At 47.7% G+C, this 22,488-nt stretch overlaps 1 protein-coding gene across 3 annotated transcripts in view; it reads right to left on the bottom strand.

The window, feature by feature from the left end:
* CIITA (class II major histocompatibility complex transactivator) overlaps positions 1 to 22,488 on the bottom strand; it is a 48,293-nt gene that overhangs the window by 3,389 nt on the left and 22,416 nt on the right. For all 3 annotated transcript variants that reach the window (XM_081889088.1, XM_081889090.1, XM_081889089.1), the window contains exons 6-17: positions 22,273 to 22,314; positions 20,364 to 20,495; positions 17,438 to 17,575; positions 15,588 to 15,656; positions 12,628 to 14,326; positions 12,289 to 12,462; positions 9,712 to 9,783; positions 5,923 to 6,003; positions 4,698 to 4,790; positions 4,510 to 4,593; positions 3,578 to 3,661; positions 1,024 to 1,107 (exon numbers count right to left, since the gene is read on the bottom strand). In XM_081889088.1, coding sequence (XP_081745214.1) covers positions 1,024 to 1,107; positions 3,578 to 3,661; positions 4,510 to 4,593; positions 4,698 to 4,790; positions 5,923 to 6,003; positions 9,712 to 9,783; positions 12,289 to 12,462; positions 12,628 to 14,326; positions 15,588 to 15,656; positions 17,438 to 17,575; positions 20,364 to 20,495; positions 22,273 to 22,314 — 2,752 coding nt within the window. The remainder of the gene's footprint in view (positions 1 to 1,023; positions 1,108 to 3,577; positions 3,662 to 4,509; positions 4,594 to 4,697; positions 4,791 to 5,922; positions 6,004 to 9,711; positions 9,784 to 12,288; positions 12,463 to 12,627; positions 14,327 to 15,587; positions 15,657 to 17,437; positions 17,576 to 20,363; positions 20,496 to 22,272; positions 22,315 to 22,488) is intronic.

Genomic DNA, 22,488 nt, shown 5'->3' with positions numbered 1-22,488 from the left:
CGCATTACTTGGCACCGCATTGCAAAATTTGGAGACGCAAAGATTTCGAAAATGGCTGTGTTTCAGTTCATGCGATTTGCAAAGTGTGTTCACCTTTCAGATGTTTGACTGCATTGCATTTCTCCCCCACCATTATTAGTAAAATTACACACACACATAAGGGTAAGATATGCAAATAATGGGAAAGACCCTGGTAGAAGGGAATGGGAATCCAGATAATATAGAGAAAAGATTCACAATAATGGGTTTTGTGTATTAATGGTAAAGGTAAAGGACCCCTGGACGGTTAAGTCCAGTCAAAGGCGACTATGGGCTTAATAATAATAATAATAATAATAATAATAATAATAATAATAATAATAATAATATAATAATAATAATTAATTTTATTTATACCCCGCCCTCCCTGGCCAGAGCTGGGCTCAGGGTGGCTAACACCAGTAAAATTACAGTAAAAACATAATGGGGGGGGGACCAATTTTAAATACAGGTTAAAATGTAATTTAAAATGCAGTCTCATTTTAAAAGTAGCCCATAGATCAAAACCATAAGGGGAGGGAAACATAAAGCACTCAACTCACTTTCAGGCCTAGAGAGCCAGCATTTGTCCACGGGTCATGTGACCAACAGGACTAAGCCGCTTCTGGCACAACGGAATACCTTGGCAGAAACCAGAGTGCACGGAAACGCCGTTTACCTTCGCACCGCAGTGGTACCTATTTATCTACTTGCACTGGCGTGCTTTCAAACTGGTAGGTTGGCAGGAGCTGGGACCGAGCAACGGGAGCTCACTCCATCGCGGGGATTCGAACCGCCAACCTTCTGATCGGCAAGCCCAAGTGGTTTAGACCACAACGCCACTTGCGTGGTCTACTGAATGCATTGGGGAAGCCATGACTGTTCAAAGGGGTATCATACAGCTCAAAATGCATGGCTTGGATATGACCAGGGACCGCACCCAGCTGAGAGCATTTGCGTGTGTTGTGTGATCAAGGTGGGATGCCAAGCCAAGCAACGACTTACGCCACACTCTGGACGCGGGGACATTTCCTCAAGCTGTCTGTCAGGTGCTGAGCTCCAGCAGCCGTTATCTTGTTGCAATGGATGCTAGAAAGAAAGGAGCATACCAGCTGTTAGCCCAAAGGAGCCTCCTCTGCTTTGCTAAACCTCAGCAGTAGCAGGGTGGCCCTGGGTTTCCTTATTTCATTTGCTTTAAATATTGAAAACATTTCACACACACACACACACTTCAATTCTCTCCCCCACCCCCCCAGATTTCCCCATTTTTCAACCCTAAGCGTTTCACAACATAAAAACAACAAACAGCGCCATGGAAGCAAAACCACCACCAGTAAATGAGGAGGGGGAGGATCATAGAATTGTAGAGCTGGAAGGGACCTTAAGGGTCATCTAGCCCAACCCCCTGCTCTCTGGGAATCTCAGCTAAGGCATCTGGGGCGCCACCTTGAGCTCCTTGGTGGAAAAGGCGGGGTATAAGTTAAAGAAATCAATAACAGTAATCAAAAAAACGCATTTATTTATATATATATATATATATATATATATATACACACACACACACACACACACACACACACACGTGTGTGTGTGTGTGTGTATAGTGGTACCTTGGGTTACATACGCTTCAGGTTACAAATGCTTCAGGTTAGACTCCGCTAACCCGGACGTAGTACCTCGGATTAAGAACTTTACCTCAGGAGGAGAACAGAAATCGCGTGGCAGCAGCGGGAGGCCCCATTAGCTAAAGTGGTGCTTCAGGTTAAGAACAGTTTCAGGTTAAGAACGGACCTCCAGAACAAATTAAGTTTTTAACCCGAGGTACCACTGTGTGTGTGTGTGTGTGTGTGTGTGTGTGTGTGTGTGTGTGTGTGTATACGTATATTTCGACAGTGGAATTTGCTGCCAAGGAGTGTGGTGGAGTCTCCTTCTTTGGAGGTCTTTAAGCAGAGGCTTGACAACCATATGTCAGGAGTGCTCTGATGGTGTTTCCTGCTTGGCAGGGGGTTGGACTCGATGGCCCTTGTGGTCTCTTCCAACTCTATGATTCTGTGATATATATATATCACACACACACACACACACACACACACACACATAAATAAAAATGTAGTGGGGGGGAATTGTTCAGCCAGAAGCAGGGGCCTGATTTCATTCAACAGGGAAAGCTGAGTGAAATATACTCAGAGTCGCAAAGTGATTTCATGCTCTTTATTCAGCTCATAGTGGTGAGGAGGAATGAATGGAAGTCCCCTCAAAGTATCTGCTTTATATACATTATTTACACAATGGGCTGCACATGATTGGCTAATTCTGGAATTCTACTGTAAGCCAATCAGGTTGTGGATTCACTTCTATCTGGAGCATGATTGGGTGGTTCCTGCCAACCAATCATATTGCTGCATTGTTCTAGGACCAATCAGACTGCTGCATTCTGAATCCTATTGTTCTAGGACCAATCAGACTGCTGCCTTTTGGATCCTATTGTTCTAGGACCAATCAGACTGTTGCAGTTTGGATCCTATTCACTCAGTACATAACACTGAGACAGAAAGATACAGCCTTACAAGATGTCTGCAGCAAATGATGGTTTGTGATTCATGTAAAAAAAGGGTAAAAGGTAAAGGACCCCTGGATGGTTAAGTCCAGTCAAAGGCGACTCTGGAGTTGTGGCGCTCATCTTGCTTTCAGACCAAGGGTGCCGGCGTTTGTCCACAGACAGCTTTCTGAGTCATGTGGCCAGCAGGACTAAACCGCTTCTGGCGCACAGAGAACCGTGATGAGTGCCAGAGCGCATGGAAACGCCGTTTACCTTCCTGTCGCTGCGGTACCTATTTATCTACTCACCCTGGTGTGCTTTCAAACTGCTAGGCCGGCGAAAGCTGGGACAGAGCAACAGGAGCTCACTCTGTCGTGGGGATTTGAACTGCCGACCTTGCAATCGGCAAGCCCAAGAGCCTCAGTGGTTTAGACCACAGCCCCACCCACATCCCATGTAGGGCAGAAAGAAGGGCATCCCCGAAGTGATGTTTTGGTTTGGGTGGCTTGGGCAGGTTCTGGTGGGGGAGGAAGAATGGAGTATAGAAGGAAGGAAGGAAGGGAAACCCCACACAGAACACCTTGCAGTATTTATTTATGAAAATATTTGCATACCATTATATCATGGGGGGAAATACCAAAGTCGTTTACAGCAATAAAACCACTAAAAAGCCATTACAGTGGTACCTCGGGTTAAGTACTTAATTCGTTCCAGAGGTCCGTTCTTAACCTGAAACTGTTCTTAATCTGAAGCCCCACTTTAGCTAATGGGGCCTCCTGCTGTCGCTGCGCTGCCGGAGCACAATTTCTGTTCTCATCCTGAAGCAAAGTTCTTAACCTGAAGCACTATTTCTGGGTTAGCGGAGTCTATAACCTGAAGCGTATGTAACCTGAAGCGTATGTAACCCGAGGTACCACTGTATAAACAGACACCAGTCAACCATTGTGAAAGCACCTTGAACCTGGCTCTCTGTGAGAGTTACGTGCCCTAAGTCTCCATGGCCAAATGTTTTATACTCACTCAAGCACTCTCAAAGAAGCTGTCTCTGGGAGCACTCTGGCAAAATGTTCTGCCCCAGCATCTCCAATGTTGTTATTGTACAAGCTGTAGGAAACAAAGGCAAGTGTGACCGTGGATCCGTATGAGAAGCAGGGCAGAGCATCGCTTTACAAGAAAGTTCTGCTCGTACATGTGTTTTTGACCCATCCAAAAGCCTCCGTCCATCTTCAAGTAACAAATCATGCAAACACAGTCCGGCTTGCCCAATGGAGCTGACATTTTTAAATAAAGAAGGTCAGAGATGTTTGGAAAAAGGATTAGGTCGCGGATGGAGAAACTGTAGCCCTCCTGAAATTGTTGGACTATAATTCCCATTGTCAAAAGGACGGTGGAGGCTGGTGCCCATTGGAACGGGTAGGGCAGGAGCCAGGGAGCCCAACACTAGGTGGCGCCAGAGCCCATGACAAGCACAGACAAGTGATTCCAGCCCCTACTCCAAAAGAACAAAAACAGGAGAAATTATTGTGGCACCTTAGAGTAGGGTTACTAGACGACCCCGGTTCCCGGGAACAGTCCCCGGATTTGCAAATCTGTCCCTGGGAAATGTGGCAGTGGCAGCCTCTGTGGCCCGGAGCCAGCCTGGTAGCGCAGTTGGCTCTGGCTGGCTTCAGGAGCTGCTGGCTACCGAAGGGGAACCAGGGATGTCTGGCGGTACAGATCTCCTGCCCCTTTCCCCCTTTGTTTTGACAGATTGGGAGATGCTCGGGAGTCATGGGCAAGCGGGCGCTGCCCAGGAGGGGCGCAAGGCGCTTGGTTTCTCTGCCAGGCAAGGTGCAAAGCCCTTCTTTTGCACCCTGTGAAACATAAATGCGCATAAATGGGAAAACCATAGCTTTAACTATACGGACCTTTGCTGGTATGGACCTGCTAAAGATGAAAAGAGCAGCACTCACCTTAGTGTCTTCAGCGAACGCAGCGACGGAAGCGCTTTGGCTAACTTCTCTGCCCCCAGGTCTGTTATTTTGTTCCCCGACAGGCTAGGAAGAAAGCATTGCAAAGTTCAGGACCTGCGGTCAGTTCCTTTGGGGACAAGGGTGACGGCGAGGATGGCATTTCTCCCGCCTTAAACCAGGCAGCTTACTTTAACATTTCCAGGTAGGACAAGTGAGGAAGGACGCTGCTGAGGCTAGTCACTCCTTCGTCTCCGATCTCGTTCTCGTTGGGAGAATCCAAGCTGCAAAAATGACAGGGAAGGATGGTCACCAAAGCTGGGTGACTGAGCGTTGGCAAGAGCCCACTGGGTACCAGGCACCTATGGTAAAGGTAAGAGACTTGCAAATGGCGGGTGACTAAGTCGTGGGATAGGAAAGCTGAAAATAATGTCAATATTGGTAAAGGGAAAAGGGAAAGTTCTGGACGGTTAAGTCCAGTCAAAAGCAGCTATGGGGTGTGGTGCTCATCTCGCTTTCAGGCCAAGGGAGCCGGCGTTTGTCCGCAGACAGCTTTCTGGGTCATGTGGCCAGCAGGACTAAACCGCATCTGGCACAATGGGACACCGTGATGGAAACTAGAGCACATGGAAACGCTGTTTACCTTCCTGCTGCAATGGTACCTATTTATCTACTTGTACTGGTGTGCTTTCGAACTGCTAGGTTGGCAGGAGCAGGGACCGAGCAACAGGAGCTCACCCCGTCGCGGGGGTTTGAACCGCCAAACTTCCAATCGGCAAGTCCAAGAGGCTCAGCGGTTTAAGACCACAGCGCCACCCGCGTCCCAGGCACCTACATGGGGGTCTGTGTCCTTTTGGAGATTAGAAGACACGTCTGAGACTGTTGTGGCTTTAAGAAATAGGATTTCTTCAGCTATTTACACCTTCCGTCTGCATGGAGGGAGTCAAGATCTTATAGCATGGTCATTTCAGAGGCAGCAGCACCAGCATCCAGCCTCCCCCAAAGATGCCTTTCTCACTCCTTCTTCCTCCCAGCAACCCTTGCTGCCCCCCCCCACCAGAGCATTTACCCTGGCAACCATCCAAATAACCAGTTTCTGCTGACACCTGGGGCAAGGGGGTAGGAGTTCCATTGTATGGAATTTAGTGTCCCTCAATTATTCTTTTGATAGCTCAGACAGGTTGCTTTCCATCAGCTAGCCCAGAAATTCATTTGCAAGCTTGCATTTTACGTCCATAGCCCAAACCCTAGCATTTATTCATTTCACCCTAAATTTTACAACAATATTGTGTTGATATAGAGGGAGTTGCGACAGCTTTTTTGTCTTTTATCGATATCTGGGTATACCTTGATTTCCATCTGCGTCAACCGGAGGCATGGCTCCCATTCACCCCTCCCCACCGCTTTGCCACTCACTCTAAATGTTGCAGCGCAGGAAACGTGCCCAGGATCCCCACCAGCTTTCGGAAGCCTGCCAAGCCACAGACACGACCCAACCTGCACAGCAAAGAAGAAAATAACTTGTTGGCTTCTCCCGCCCCTCCAAGATGTCTCAAAGCACAGCCGACAAAGTTTGTTTCTGCCTTTTCCAAGGGGCTGAGTCAAGTCCCATCCCCAAACATGTCTGGAGAAGGGTGGGAGAAGGGGAAACAGTATCTTTAAACCACATCGGACCACCAATTCCTCTAACTCAGTACAGTGGTACCTCGGTTTAAGAACAGCCCTGTTTACGAACAATTCGGTTTAAGAACTCTGCAAAACCAGAGGTAGTGTCCCGGTTTGTAAACTTTACCTTGGTCTATGAATGGAAGCCGAACGGTGGAAGGGCACCGGCGGTGGGAGGCCTCATTAGGGAAAGTGCGCCTCGGTTTAAGAATGGTTTTGGTTTAAGAACGGACGTCCGGAAAGGATTAAGTTCGTAAATCGAGGTACCACTGTATTTTCCCAATTGCAATTCAATGTATTCCTGTTGTGTTTCATGATTTTCCTGATATTGTAAGTGAGCCGGAACTGGTCTGTGACCGTAATAATAATAAAATTAATTCATTCATTTTCTACACTGCCTGGCAGTGGCTCTCTGGAGATTTCAGCCATCCTTCATGGGATGGGGAGATTGGAATCTCCCAGTCTCCCTGGGCTGATTTGCTGAAATTCCTTCATTGCTAGACAGATACACTTAGGGCTGCTGACCTCACTTCCCCTTCGTTCTCAAGGCCTCCCTTGTGAGAAGCGACATCGTTTGTGTCTCTGCTGCTGAAGAGCAAGAACCTTAGCTGATTAGCTTCATTATTATCAAATAAGGGAGGCTTATAATCTAGACAAGAAAATTGGCTTCCAGGTGGAAAAATCAATATTGGAAACAGAATTGTTAGAACCCAGTGCTAAGGTATTGTCGAGAATGTATAATCTGCTGTTGAAATGGAACACTCAGGATGAAACGGTGAAATCTGCTATGATAAAATGGGCACAAGATGTCGGACATAACATTATGTTGGCTGACTGGGAACAGTTATGGACCACAGGTATGAAATTTACGGCATGTAATGCCTTAAGAGAGAATATTATGAAAATGATATACAGGTGGTACATGACACCAGTCAAGCTTGCAAAAATCTACCATTTGCCTGATAATAAATGTTGGAAATGTAAAGAAAATGAAGGTACATTCTTTCACCTCTGGTGGACGTGCCCAAAGATCAAGGCTTTCTGGGAGATGATATATAATGAAATGAAAAAGGTATTTAAATATACCTTCCTGAAGAAACCAGAGGCCTTTCTCTTGGGCATGGTTGGCCAATTGGTGTTAAAGAAGGATAGAACTTTTTTTATGTATGCTACAACAGCAGCAAGAATACTCATTGCAAAGTATTGGAAGACACAAGATCTACCCACTCTGGAAGAATGGCAGATGAAGGTGATGGACTACATGGAACTGGCAGAGATGACCGGCAGAATCCGAGACCAGGGAGAAGAGTTGGTGGAAGAAGATTGGAAGAAATTTAAAGACTATCTACATAAGCACTGCAAAATTAATGAATGTTAGAATGATGTTGGCATGAAGTTAAGTGGTTCTAGCAGCAAGGTTATAAAGGAGTATGCAAAAATGAATTTTTATTAGGTGAGAATGTAAAGATATAATATATCGAGGTAGAGGAATAAGATAAAAACAAGGGGGGGGGGAAGGATTTGCTGATTTAACTAACTGAACTGGAATACAAAAAAGGGAGGTGTGAGGAGGTCAGAGAAACAAGTAAATGAAAGATAAGATACGAAAAGATTGATTTGATTTTAATTGTTTTTCGTTTTTCTGTATTTTGTAATTTTTCCTTTTTTTCTCTTCTTTTTTATTTTGCAACTTTTTTTGTAATCTTTCTTGAAACTTTAATAAATATCTTTAAAAAAAAGAACCTTAGCTGATTAGAACTAGGATTCCCCACCCCACCACTTTTAAGCAGGTATTTCCTGCAATAAACTTAGCTTTCTTATGTTCTTAAAGTAAGCGTCTCAGGACTCAGCTACATTAGCCAAAAGTAGCATTTTGAATGCGTTATAAACATGCAGCATTAGATGGCGCTGGAGAGCAAAAAGAAAATTCTATGCGATTTTCCATAGTGGTTCCCCCTTCCCCTTGTTATAACAATTTGAGTTCTGACTTATTTATAGCGGGGTTTTTTTCCCCTGTGTGTAGATCCACCCTCAGTGTGGTTATATGCAAGGTGAAGTGTGCCCCTCCACCATGGATTCAGTGTTAATTTATGTACTTAAACCAGGCCTTTGGCTGATTTTACTGGTGTTAGCCGCCCTGAACCTGGCTCTGGCTGGGGAGGGCAGGGTATAAATAAAAATTTATTATTATTATTATTATTATTATTATTATTATTATTGACACCTGATGCTCTTTGAAATGTGTCGTGGGAGGTGGGGATTATTGTTTTGTTTTTGTTCTTATTTTCACTATGTATTTGGTGTTTTTAATATGGCAACTTTATGCTGTGAACTGCCCTGAGATCTATAGATGATGGGCGATATACAAATTTAATTAATAATATTAATAATAATAACATTCCTGGGTCCTTCGGCTTGCAGAGCAGGTGTTCTAACATTGATCTACAACCCTGTTCCCTTGTTCCATGAGTGGGGGGACGGGACAGGACTCAGTTCAGATAAATTGGTCCCAAAAAACACTGACAAAGAGTTATTCCTGCAGCTTTTAAAGAACTGCGCCAGACCAAGGTTTTAACAAGATTTGCGTTCTCCATCATCTGTAGCACAGCTAGATGAAGGCTCAGATGCAGAGCTCAAAGGCAACTGCCCTCTCCTGTGGGTTAATCTGGAACTCAACGGTACACTGCCTTAGCATATGGAGGTTTCACTTTTCAACAATAGCTGCTAAGAGACCCATCTCCTCAACTGGTTTTTAAAGATCCCTTTTTATTATTATTATTTAGAAAAAGTAATAACCATAAATAAATAAGAATAAAAATGTGCACCCCACCACTGAGACCATTCCACTGTAACTACCCAACCTCCCAAAATTTCGACGCCACTTCCAATGGTTTGACCCAGGGGTCAGCAAGCTTTTTCAGTAGGGGGCCGGTCCACTTTGCCACAGACCTTGTGGGGGGCCGGACTATATTTTGAAGAAAAAAATAAAAATGAACGAATTCCTATGCCCCACAAATAACCCAGAGATGCATTTTAAATAAAAGGACACATTCTACTCATGTAAAAACATGCTGATTCCCGGACCGTCCGCGGGCCGGATTCGGCTCCCAGGCCTTAGTTTGCCTACTCATGGTTTGACCCCTTTCCGTTTTAACAGTACAAATTCTACAAACGCCTTCCATATCTACTCAAAATCATTTCTCTTGCATATTCCCCGTCTTACCATAATGGCACATGCTAATTTATCATTGATAGCTATATCCGACACATCTTTATACCATTCGTCTATTTTATATTCTGCTTTCCCCTTCCACTTCCTAGCTATAATCATTTGTGTAGCTGTCAATAAATTTGTGAGCGAGGCCTTCATAGCCTGCAAACCTTCCGCCCCATCGTAAATTGATAATAATGCTACCACTGGACTTTGGGTCAGCTTTGACCCAATGATTTCTGTCATCTCCTTAAACACCCTTTACCACAAAAAATTGTACATATTTACACCCACCAAAAGATCCATTTTAAAAACCCTCTCTTACTTACGTGAATTCTAATTGTTTAAGCTCTGTGACGGCTGGGATGAGGCGGGCGCTACCGCCAGCTGAATCTGCCTCGCTGAACAAAACAACAAGAAGAATTTGGTTAGATATATTATTAGGGCTTAACATTTTTGAAAAAGATGAAGATGACACAACCCCAACCCCAGAACTTATTTCTTCTAGGGTGTAAGCCATGCGTCTCAGGCTGTCTCAGGAGTAATTGTAGGTATGTTGTACCCTGCTAGGGATTGCATCTATTTATCGCACTTATATCACACTTGTTTTCTCCAAGGAGTTCAAAGCGGCATACGCGAATCTCCTCCGCTCCTCGTTTAATCCCCACAACAACCCTGAGAGGTAGGTCATGGCCGAGTGGGGATTCGAACCCTGCTCTCTTCCAGGTCCTTGTCTGACCTTTTATCCACTATGTTGGTGATCCCTCCACTACGGGGACTAATTCATAGGCTGAACTGTAGGGCAAGGCTGTTGCTGGACTCCACTTCCCTTCCTCTATCTGTCTTGGCCCCTCTTCTGCATGTAATTGTCAGGCTTCAGGGAAGGTGACCCCTCTCCCTTGAGGCAGGCTGCCAGTAATGGAAAAACAAGAGGCTCTTACCAAGGTGTTTTATTCAGTAATCACAGAGAGAGATGTAGGATGCTGTCTCTAGGACAATGGCATTTCTCCGAGTAAAGCTCCACCCCCTCTGTCTCTCCTATGGTACGTCATCACTACGTTGGCTGATCTGTGCTTTCTGCCTCTGAGCTATTTGTTCCCCTACTTTCAATGCCCTCTGGGTCCTAGGGGAAGGGGGCAGGGGTGGAGGATGGGGGGTGTTGGAGGCAGTCCGCCCCAGGTGTCATCACCGAGGGGGGTGACATTTGGTGCGCCGCCCACCTGCGACTCCCAAGCCTACCCCGAGCCGTCGGGGGAAGGGGGGAGCTGCACCGCTTTGCCGGCGGCCTTCCCCCCTTTGTTTTGTCAGCTCGAGGGAGGCTTGGGAGTCATGGGCGAGCAGCGAGCCGTTGCCCCCCACTCCCGGGCTGCTTCCGGGGGGAGTAGCCTCCCCCAAGCTGTCAAAAGGAAGAGGGAAGGGAGGAAGGCTGCTGGCAAAGCAGCGCAGCTCCCTTGCCCACCCCCTGGAAGCAGCCCACTCTGCTGCTTCCCCTCCCTTTCTTCCATTATCTCCCAGCTATGTCCCTCCTCTGTCTTAAGAGTCATGACCTTCTGCAAGCCACCGTTCTAAATCTATACTGTCCTCCTCTTCTTGGAAAGGTCCAGGAGAAGGGGAACGCAGTCTCTACCATTCCTCCTCCAATGTCCAGTCCTTGACAGTAATATACATTTAGATACAGTGATACTGAGAAAAAAAGAATGTTATAAGAAAAAACTGCTCCTTTCCCCCTTATGGGGTATCCAAGAGCCCGTATAGAGTCCTTATGTAGGAGAAAATAACAGAGGCCAACCAGAGAATATTGAGAAGCAAAGCAGCTGGTAAGCCTGATCTTCATTAAACTGTTGCAACGGGGTCCTCACTCTGGAGGGAGGAGAGGAACCCAGAATATTGGTGTGCGAGCTCTTACAGAGACTTTTGAAACTGTCCACCCAGACAATGCCTTATCTGATTTCCTTTTCTGGGTAGCCTGGCCATACCTTTGAGATGCTAAATACCGGTACAGTTATACCTCATGTTACATTTGCTTCATGTTACGTTCTTTCAGGTTACGTCCTGCGGCGACCCGGAAGTACCGGAAAGGGTTACTTCCAGGTTTCTGCGCATGCGCATAAGCGCTAAATGGCGTCACGCGCATGCGCAGAAGTAGTGAATCGCAACATGCGCATGCGCAGACACACCGCTGTGGGTTGCACTCTTTTCATGTTGCGAACGGGCCTCCGGAACGGATCCCGTTCACAACCAGAGGTACCACTGTACTTAGTTCTTGAATCTCTTAGGCATATGGATAGTGTGCTCAGCTTAACAGATACTTGCCAGGCTGTATTTACAGGGAGGTGTAAGCCCCTACAGTCCAAAGACTTTCCCCATTTCCTTCCTCCTTGCAGAGAAATATATTGAGGTCAATTTGGGAGAGCCAAAATGGCTTCAGGATTGTTCTGCTGTACCATTTCAGACCATTGGGACGCGGGTGGCGCTGTGGGTAAAAGCCTCAGCGCCTAGCGCTTGCCGATCGAAAGGTCGGCGGTTCGAATCCCCGCGGCGGGGTGCGCTCCCGTTGCTCGGTCCCAGCGCCTGCCAACCTAGCAGTTCGAAAGCACCTCCGGGTGCAAGTAGATAAATAGGTACCGCTTTATAGCGGGAAGGTAAACGGCGTTTCCGTGTGCAGCTCTGGCTCGCCAGAGCAGCAATGTCACGCTGGCCACGTGACCCGGAAGTGTCTTCGGACAGCGCTGGCCCCTGGCCTCTTGAGTGAGATGGGCGCACAACCCTAGAGTCTGTCAAGACTGGCCCGTACGGGGAGGGGTATCTTTACCTTTACCTATGTGTTTGCCTTGTACATTTATGAAAAATTTTTCTATGTTATAAATATAAGACCTTAGAATTCTTATAACAAGAAACCCTCCTACCTTTGGGTCATTTTCTCCTGCATGTCGACAAGAGCACAGAGGTCGTCAACGTCCCTCATCGTCTTGGCTTTGAATGGAACAACAATAAACTTCTCAATGGCAGATTGCAGTTGGTCTCTTTCCTCGGCTTCCCACAACTGCCTCCAGAGCCGGACGGCATCGCTGAGGGATGCCCTGCAGAGAATCAACATGCCACACTGAGGCTGAGAGCGTCTTTGCGGAAGATGGGAACATCCGGCAATCCACCCCACAGATTTCAATGGGTCCCTGGGCCCCATGACCTGGAGCTTGGCTGTGGCTGAGGTGCAACACCCACAAACATCACCACCCCAAACATACCTGAATGATGCAACATTCTTCAGGGTGACCAGCTGTTTGAATCCTTCTGAGTCAATGGTGCTCCCTCTCAAATCTAAAGCAAAGTTCCTTTTGGCTTGTTTGATGACAGAGTGGAGAATATAGACATTGGGCGGGGTGAGTGCAAACCCCGAGAAAGAGAGGTCACACTTGAGTTCTAAAGCCATTTGCTTCAAAAGGCAACGATCTCCCGTTTCGTAGAGACAGTGGAGAAAATCAAGGAGCTTGTCTGGAGTGAAATCACGCTCCATGAGTTTCCGGACGTAGTTTGAGAAGCTTCTCTGCTTCTTGCCGGCCATTCTCTTGGCGTCCATCTCTCCCTCCTCTCGGAAAAGGACAGAGGATCTCAGTTTGCCCCCTAAAAATAGCAAGCCGGACAAAAAACAAGGTACCAAACCCCAAGAGAAGAGAAACTTCTTGGATTTGGTGAGCAGCCGAAGGTATTTGGTGAGTGTTTTGTCCTTGATCTCTTCAGCCAGCACCAAATGCAGCGCAACTAGGAAATTTTGGACCACGAAGCTAGGGAACACGTAGCCACATTCCTCTTTCCCGCTGCTCGAGTCTTTCGGGAACGCGAGGGGGACCACCAGTCCGCAGCTGAGAGCAAACTCCTTCACTTCCGTGGACGGAAAGTTGTAGCTCATGAGTGTGTTCCGGTGGTCCTGTCCGGAAGACCAGGCCACCTGAGCTAAAGCGGCGATATTCTGGTGCTTGGGGGAAGATGTCTGCGTTGACGAACGCATCAGTTTTTGGAGGAGGAACTTGGCCAACAGGCCGGTAAGCGTGGAAGGCAGTTCCTCGCACCCCGCTTCAGACACAGCCTCGCAAACGAACCGACACAGGTCAGGAGTGTAGCACTGGCTGAAGAGGTAAGGGCATTTCCTGATCAAAGCCACCGCCTCGCCACTGCAGGGCGATCCTTCGAAGTACTGAGCAATGTACGACTCGGCTTGCTGCGTGGAGAACCCTCCCAGTTCAAGCGTCATGTCCATCTTCGATAAATGCTGCTGCAACTTGTCCTTGGGGCGGGAGGCTAGAAGCACCGTGCAGCCGCTGAGAACCTTCTTCTGGAAGATTCCGGCCAGGATGCCTCCAATTCCCAAGGGCTCCTTGTGGGGCAGGCTGTCTACACCAGATGTTAAGCCATCCCGGTCCTTCAGCTCTTCAAAACCATCAAAAATGAGGAGGACCTTTTCCGGGTACCGCAGAACGTGCCTGTAGATGTCGTCACCGCCATCTTGAGGCCCAGCGGAGAGCTCAAACAGAAGCTGCTTGAGGCTGTAGCGGTTTTCGGGGAGGAGGCCCAGCATCCGGCAATCGAATCGGAAAAGGAAGCCGTAATTGGGCAAATGGCCTCTGGACCAGTCCAGGCAGATCTTTTGGACCAGCAGGCTTTTCCCCATTCCAGCTTTCCCCAAGACGACAGCGACTTTGGTTCCTAGGTTGTTCTTCCACGGCAGCTGAAAGAGCTGGCTGCTCCTCACCGCAACCTTTCCTTTCTCTCTGAGGTCGCAGGGCCTCAGGTCGGCATTTTTCCCAGCGTTCTTGCTTTCCACGAGGCACAGCGCCATGTCGCGTTCGATGTAAAGGCGGTCCAGGGCAAACTCTTGCTCCATGGGCGCAAATTGGCACGTCTCCTGGAAGTGGTCTTTTAGCCTCCTGCGAAACGCATCCACAGGGCCTAGGGTTAAAAAGAAAAGAAGGTTATTTTTATCATATGTGGTAGTCTTGTAGCAAGGTTAAAGCTCACTGGGAAATGATATACAATGAAATGAAAAAGATGTTTAAAATAACCTTTGTAAAAAAAACAAAAATCGAAAGCTCTTCTTTTGGGAATTATAGGGACAGAACTACCTAAAATGCTTGGGATGCTCCGAATGAACTAATTGAGATGAACTAATTCAGAACTATCTGTATTACACCTGAATGTAGTTCCTAGCATTTCTGGGTGAGCTAAATATTCACATCACACTGTGCAGCTGTATGTTTGTTTTAATGTTTTCTTTTGTCCCCTTAAGTATATGTTATACCTTAGCAGAGCAGCTTGTAAAATTCTGAAGACTGAAAAAGAAAATGCTAAGGACCAATGAAATGAATTGTGAATTGAAGAGAATTACCGTATTTTCCTGTGTATTAGAAATCGTGATAAAAATTAGGGCTGGTCTTATACACGGGCAGTGCAGAAGGGGAATTGGCGACTGGCTGCTGATGTGAGCCGGACATTCTCAGCATTGACTGGGGCTGATTGGTGGCTGTGTTAAGGGCTTTTGGTGATTGGCAGCCACAGCGGCAATTGGGAGGGCCCTATGATGCGTGCGATTGTCAGCGTCTGTGGGGCGGGTGAGTGATTTTTGGCATCCCCCCCCAAAAAAACTCAACAACTCTGGGAAATCTCCCCCCATTTTCTTAATTTTGAGCCCCCAAGACAGGGGGCATCTTATACAAGGAGGCATGTTATACACGGAAAAATATGGTAATCCCTTTTTGGAAGGGGTGAACCGAAACTGCAATTAATTCTCTTTTTTAAATGAACTTCCCAAGCAATTCGACAGCTGCATAAAAAACATCCCAAGCAGCACAAAATACTTCCAGATGGACCTTATGCGTGGAGTTTTTTAACAGGGCATCCACCATCCTTTTGCAAGCAGCTCTTCTTTTATCTTCCTTTCATCCATTTTTTGCCATTCTTAAGGTGGGAATCCTGGCTTTCTGAAATTCTGAATGAACCAGACCAGCAGCAGGAAAAACCCCTCAGTGTGGGTGCTTTTTTTGCCCATCTTTTGGCCTCTCAGGTTTTGGCAGGTGCATGGTTTTGATGTGAATAATGGAACATCTGGAGACACTCCTCCAAAACAGGGATGAGGGATCTGTGGCCACAGGTGAGCCACTCCTGCTCTCAAATAACCTAGCATTGAAACAGGTTAAAAAGCAGCGACACTCACCTAGTCGTTTGTGAGCTCGCTCTGAAAGAACAGGTGGGGCTTCAGGTCCTTTGTCAGCCACAACCACATCTATGAGACAAAGGGGCGCATATTGAAACAAAACAGGCCTGTAAACCCCCTCTAACGTCCCCCCACCGTGGGATAACCAGCCTTAAGTCTAACTTGCTTAAGCCTAATTAATGTGTGAAGGGGTTAATGTCATAGAGTAAGCTGTCCTGCCAGGATTAGCTAGGTCATTCCCCCTCACCTTGGGGACAGGACACGGGGTGGCGCTGTGGTCTAACCCACTGAGCCTCTTGGGCTTGCCGATTGGAAGATTGGCAGTTCGAATCCCTGCGATGGGGTGAGCTCCCGTTGCTCTGCTCCAGCTCCTGCCAACCTACCAGTTCGAAAGCACACCAGTGCAAGTAGATAAATAGGTACCACTGCAGCGGGAAGGTAAATAGTGTTTCCGTGCGCTCTGGTTTCCGTCACAGTGTGCCAGTAGCGGTTTAGTCCTGTTGGCCACATGACTCGGAAAGCTGTCTGCGGACAAACGCCGGCTCCCTTGGCCTGAAAGCGAGATGAGTGCCACAACCCCATAGTCGCCTTTGACTGGACTTAACCGTCCAGGGGTCCTTTACCTGTTTACCTTGCTGTATCTCCATCTACTTGAGAAGCTCAGTGTGTAAAGAGGTCTGAGCCGCTTGACCCTTCCAGCTCGACGATTCTACGATTGCACCTTGCACCCATGTTCGCATTGCAATAGCAAAGGATTTTAAACACACAAGCAAAAATCTGATATGAACGACTCATTCTTTTTACTGGAATCCAATAGCCCACTGTAGGCATTGTTGACTGATAAACCAATAGCGCATGGGGGCTGTCAGCAGGGAAAGAGAACAGCTAGCCTGTGGCTTCGCACCTGTTATCAAACTGAAGGAGCACCTTGCTGGAAGAGACGAGGGTCCAACTAGCCCAGGGTGCTTTGCAAACATCCCAGTAACCAGGAGGAACTAGGGATGCCTGCCCAAAGCTAGCCAGCGGTCCAGGGTTGACCTTAAGCTCATTCCTGGCGTGCATCATAATCTTACCTTCAAGCTTTGCCTTCTATGTTAAAAGGTAAAGGTAGAGGGACATCTGACCATTAGGTCCAGTCACAAACGATTCTGGGGTTGCAGCACTCATCTCGCTTTATCGGCCGAGGGAGCCGGCGTACAGCTTCCAGGTCATGTGGCCAGCATGACTAAGCCGCTTCTGGTGAACCAGAGCAGTGCACGGAAATGCCGTTTACCTTCCTGCCAGAGTGGTATCTATTTATCTACTTGCACTTTGACATGCTTTTGAACTGCTAGGTTGGCAGGAGCAGGGACCGAGCAATGGGAGATCACCCCGGCGCGGGGATTCAAACCGCCGACCTTCTGATCGACAAGTCCTAGGCTCTGTGGTTTAACCCACAGCGCCACCCGCATCCCTTGCCTTCTACGTTACTACAGCACTAAACCTCTGGGGGGCAGCAGAGAGTGAGGAAAGCGGAGCTGATTCTCCCAGCAGGATTGCAAAGATATTCTAAGATCTCTGTGCCCTACAAATATCTTCTTCCAAGAGCCAAAGGGAACTTTACCTTAATCATGCCTTTGCATTTCCAAGCGGGGAGGACTTTAAATTTTATTTTAGAGACCAGGGCCACAGCCCCAATGGAAGGGCATTTAACCCTAGCCTCCCACGCAATTCTCCCAACAAGAGTTGCGTCCCACCCCCAGCCCAGAAACCGATATTGCGACCAAGAGCTGTTCTCATTCTGGGGAGAATAACAAGGGCAGAGAGGGGTGCAGATTATGGACAATTGCAGCAAAAATCATGACGCTTACCAGGACAGGCATTAATGATGGCACCTTCTGGCTCAGCAAGAATATTCACGCGCTGATCGAGAGGCTCGAAGGCAAAGACTACCTGAATATCTTCCACGCCGAGTGGGCAGTAGTACAGGTTGGGGCTTGCAAGAGGCTCTGCAAATGAGGAGAGAGGGGTTTGATCATCAACATCGGCTCAGCAAGAAGCAACCCATTGCCCCTGTTGCTACAACTGCAACAGCAGAGCTCATTCTGTTTGTAACTCAAGGGTTAATTCCATTAGCGTGAAAGTCGACTAGCAACCAGGCAAACTGACAGGATCTTCTCATGCTCTGATTTGCAGTGTAGTTCTGAAGGAGTTTCTACACACACACTCCCTGTATGTTTGATTGCATGTCTTCCTGCCATTTACAAGGCCGGAAGGAAGGAAGGAAGGAAGGAAGGAAGGAAGGAAGGAAGGAAGGAAGGAAGGAAGGAAGACAAGGCCGCCGCTCTGTTTATTTCCACTCAGATTATACACTGATTTGTCCCATTTCCTCAGCCAAGTGTTCTCCGGATTTCCTTTCCCTTTGGACTCCACCTGCGTTGTTTAAGTGACTTTGTTAACACATGGCCCGCCTTTCAAGTATCGCTGACCCTCTCCATCTGTGTGGTGGGGAGCAGAATGAGAGCTGCTACACCGGAGTAGCTGAGACTGCCAGCTGGGAACCATGAAGTAATCTCCCTTTTATCGTGCATTTGGCAAGGAAGCCTTAAAACAAGATGGAGTCCACCTCCTCAGCCGCAACACGGGGTTCTGAATGAAGCCCGCCTTGCAGTGGGTTGGCATTGCAGTGTGGAAATCGGAAGGTGCCAATGGGGTGACTGTGAGTACAGTGGCACCCCTGAAGTCTCCCTCGGGTGCTCACGAGGCCCCTGAGCCTTCCCACTCACTCACTTACCCCTTGGCCTTCAGGGTGGCTACCCTGAAAGTACGTAGATCTGAAAGTTGGGAGAGTGGCACTGAATTGGAGGAAATGGCAGAACCTACCGTATTTTTTGCTCTATATGACTCACTTTTCCCCTCCTAAAAAGTAATGGGAAATGTGTGCGTGTCTTATGGAGCGAATGCAGGCTGCGCAGCTATTCCAGAAGCCAGAACAACAAGAGGGATCACTGCTTTCGCTGCGCAGCGATCGCAGCGAAAAATACGGTAAATTGCAGGTTGCTTGGAAATGCAGACTGTGCATGTGCGTGCTTTCACTGCCTCAGGTGGTACAACGGGTGAGGGCGTCTGGCTGTTAAGCAGCAGGTTGGTGGTTCAACGCCACTGTGTGGCGATTGTGGGCAGGAGGGTTGGACCAAATGACCCTCAAGGTCCCTTCCAACCTACAATTTTATTTTATTTTATTTTGACAAAGTAATAGTCATAAAAAAAAAAAAAAAAATGTACACCACACCACCAAGACCGTTCCATTGTAACTATCCAACCTCCAGAAATTTCAGCACCTCTTGTGATGGTTTTGACCACTTTCCGTTTTAACAGTACAAATTCTACAAAGGCCCTCCATATCTCCTCAAAATCATTCCTCCTGCATATTCTCCATCTTATCTTAATGGCACATGTTAATTTATCGTTAATAGCTATACCCCACACCTCTTTATGCCATTCTTCCATTTTATATTCTGCTTTCCCCTTCCACTTCCTAGCTTATAATTATTCGTGCAGCTGTCAATAAATTTGTGAGCCAGTCCTTCATAGCCTGCGAACCTTCCACCCCGTCGTAAATTGATAACAATGCTACCTCTGGACTTTTGGTCAGCTTTAACCCAGTGATTTCTGTTATCTCCTTAAACACCCTTTGCTAAAAAAAGTAAAAAATAAAAATGTACATATTTACACCACCACCACATGTGAATATAATTCCGTTTCCTGGCATCCTCTCCAACATAACACCAAATATTCCTTGTTCATCTGATCTAATCTGACTGGTGTTAAACACCACCAACTACAATTCTATGAGCCTCTGAATCTAACTCTTGGCACCAACTCCAAGCTGAATGATAACATCCAGCCCCACATAGTTCCAGCAGGATTTCAATTCCTGCTTCTCTGATGCTGCCCATTGCTTTGTTTGTTTTCTTGAGCCATTTTCAGTTATTGCATAACGGGCTGCTTTATTGCCTGACATTGTTTGCGGGTAGCAGACTTCGGACCCAGAGATGGGGACAAAAATCATTTACATAAACAAACAAGCAGCTAGGTGAAAAGTAGAAGTCCACCAGACTGAAGACAAAACACTTCTAAACATCCTTGGTGCCCTGAGATACCTTTACTTGAAGGTCTCAGGGTGACCTGAGGTTCTGCTTTTCCAGAGGAGCAAACGAGAAGGCATGGGGTTTTTGTTTGCATTTCATTCCTCCCATTGCAAGGATCATCTGATTCTTGTTTATTTTCTGTTCCGTGAGAAAGGAAGCCAGTCTGTGTGACTTCCGTCTCTGGGACTATGGTACTTTTTCTTTCTGCTCTGTCTCGCAACGAGACATGATGTCTGTATGAGGCCTGTTCCTCTCACACAGTGGTACCTCTGGATGCGAACAGGATCCGTTCCGGAGCCCCGTTCACATCCTAAAGCGAACGCAACCCGCGTCAGCACGTGTTGCGATTCGTCACTTCCGTGCATGCGTGTGATGTCATTTTGACTGTCTGCGCATGCGCGAGCGGCAAAACCTGGAAGTAAAGCACTCCGTTACTTCCAGGTTGCCGCGGCGCGCAACCCAAAAATACTCATCCCGAAGCTACTTCAACCCAAGGTATGACTGTACAGTGGTACCTCGGGTTAAGAACTTAATTCATTCCAGAGGTCTGTTCTTAATCTGAAACTGTTCTTAACGTGAAGCACCACTTTAGCTAATGGGGCCTCCCACTGCCACCACAGTACTGATAATCCCAAAGGGTGCATACCGAAGGCAGGGCTGATGGTGGTCACTGAAAACTCCATGTGGAAGTCGGGTGACGAGAGGGTGTCGGCTGGGGAGCAGCTCAGAGGGATGGTGATACAATTGCCGTTGACGACGCAGAGAGCCGGTGGATGCCCTGAGGGAGGAAGCAAAAGCAGAGCGATGTCACGGGGAGGCAGTTTTGGTAAAACTTCTTCTCCAGGCTACTATCAGGCTCAGGACTGGCTAATTTATTTATTTTTTAAAAAAATTATATACCGCTGTATCATAAAAATGTATCACAGACCGTTTACGACAATACAGGCATCTCTCCCCCCCCCCCACTTATGCATGCTCATGCACGATTGTGTACATGAGCGCAATATGCATCAGGAGGCTCAGTTTGATCAGAATCGAGTACACACTTCCAGAGTTAACACTCAATACAGTGGTGCCTCGCAAGACGAAATTAATTCGTTCCGCAAGTTCTTTCGTCTTGCGAGTTTTTCGTCTTGCGAAGCACGGTTTCCCATAGGAATGCATTGAAAATCAATCAATGCGTTCCTATGGAAACCGCCTTCAGACCAGGTCCGGGGACAGTCTGTCCCCCGACCTCTTCTGAAGGCGGGGGGGGGGCGGACAAGGGCTTTTCTTCCCACCCCCAGCATTTAAAAAAAAAACCGGGACAGCAGAGGACTTCTCTGCTGTCCCGAGATTTTTTAAAATGCTGGCGGGCGGCAGCGAAGCCTTCGCTGCCGCCCGCCAGCATTTTAAGATCGCCCCGGACAGCCTCCTCTTCTGAAGGCCAGCGGGGGGCGAAAGTCTTTGCTCCCCCCGCCTGCCTTCAAAAGCCGTCCGGGATAGCGGGAAGCGCTTCCCTGCTATCCCGGACCGCTTTTAAAATGCTGGCGGTGGGGAGCAAAGCCTTTCGGCCCCCGCCGGCCTTCCTGGACCTCTTCTGAAGTCCGGAGGGGGGGGGAAAGGCTTTGCTCCCCACCGCCAGCATTTAAAAGAGCTCCCCGGAGATTTCCCTATGGGCTTTCTTCTTGCGAAGCAACCCCATAGGGAAAATCGTCTAGCGAAGCGACGCAAAAACCGAAAAACCCTTTCGTCTTGCGGGTTTTTCGTCTTGCGAGGCATTCGTCTTGCGGGGCACCACTGTATATGACTTTTGTTTAAAAGCCACCATAGCGGCTGAAGGGCCTTGAAAATGTGTCCCAGGCTTTTCAGACTCATTTACCCGTGTGCTATCTGAAACCAAAGGGGCTCATTGGTTGTCAGATGTGAAATATATGGGCATTAAAGGGACGCAGGTGGCGCTGTGGTTTAAACCACTGAGCCCCTTGGGCTTGCAGATTAGAAGGTTCGAATCCCCGTGACGGAGTGAGCTCTGTCCCAGCTCCTGCCAACCTAGCCGTTCGAAAGCACGCCAGTGCAAGTAGATAAATAGGTACCACTGTGGCAGGAAGGTAAACAGCGTTTCCATGCACTCTGGTGTTCCATTACTCCAGAAGCACTCTGGTGTTCCATTACTCCAGAAGCATTTTAGTCATGCTGGCCACATGACCCAGAAAGCTGTCTGTGGACAAAGGCCGGCTCCCTCAGCCTGAAAGCAAGATGAGCGCTGCAACCCCATAGCCACCTTTGACTGACTAAACCGTCCAGGGGTCCTTTCCCTTTTCCCTTTACCAATATTGGCATTATTTTCGGCTCTCCTATCCCACGACTTAGTCACCCGCCATTTGCAAGTATAATTGCAACAGGAAAACGAGATAAGAACATTGTGTGTGGGTTTATTTGCAGAGAGGATGTAGATTTGGAGAGGCAAGTTCCACTGTGCACGTCGAATGGAGAAGAAGGCTGTTTTATGCTGCCCTGGCTAAGCGCATCTATCTCGCTGCGGCGCCCAGCTATCGACGCAACCCCCAACTCACCGAGTTTCCTGCGTTTGGGCTCTGGAGCATCAGAGCAGCTGCCTGGGGGTGGAAAGAAAGGAAGATGAAGGCACAGCGCCTTGAACAATTACTTCAGCAGGTGTGACTCCTCTCTGCCAGAACAGCAGGGATGGAAGTAGCCACACAACTGGGAGAATCCCTGATATTTGCAGATTTCTGTGTGCTTTTAAATTACATTCCTATTGGGTGAGGACT

The sequence above is a fragment of the Podarcis melisellensis genome (genome assembly GCF_964234715.1).
Source record: "Podarcis melisellensis genome assembly, chromosome: 14".
In the NCBI taxonomy this organism is placed as follows: domain Eukaryota; kingdom Metazoa; phylum Chordata; class Lepidosauria; order Squamata; family Lacertidae; genus Podarcis; species Podarcis melisellensis.
Note: the sequence above shows the minus strand (reverse complement) of the source record. Positions and strands in the feature narration are given on the sequence as shown.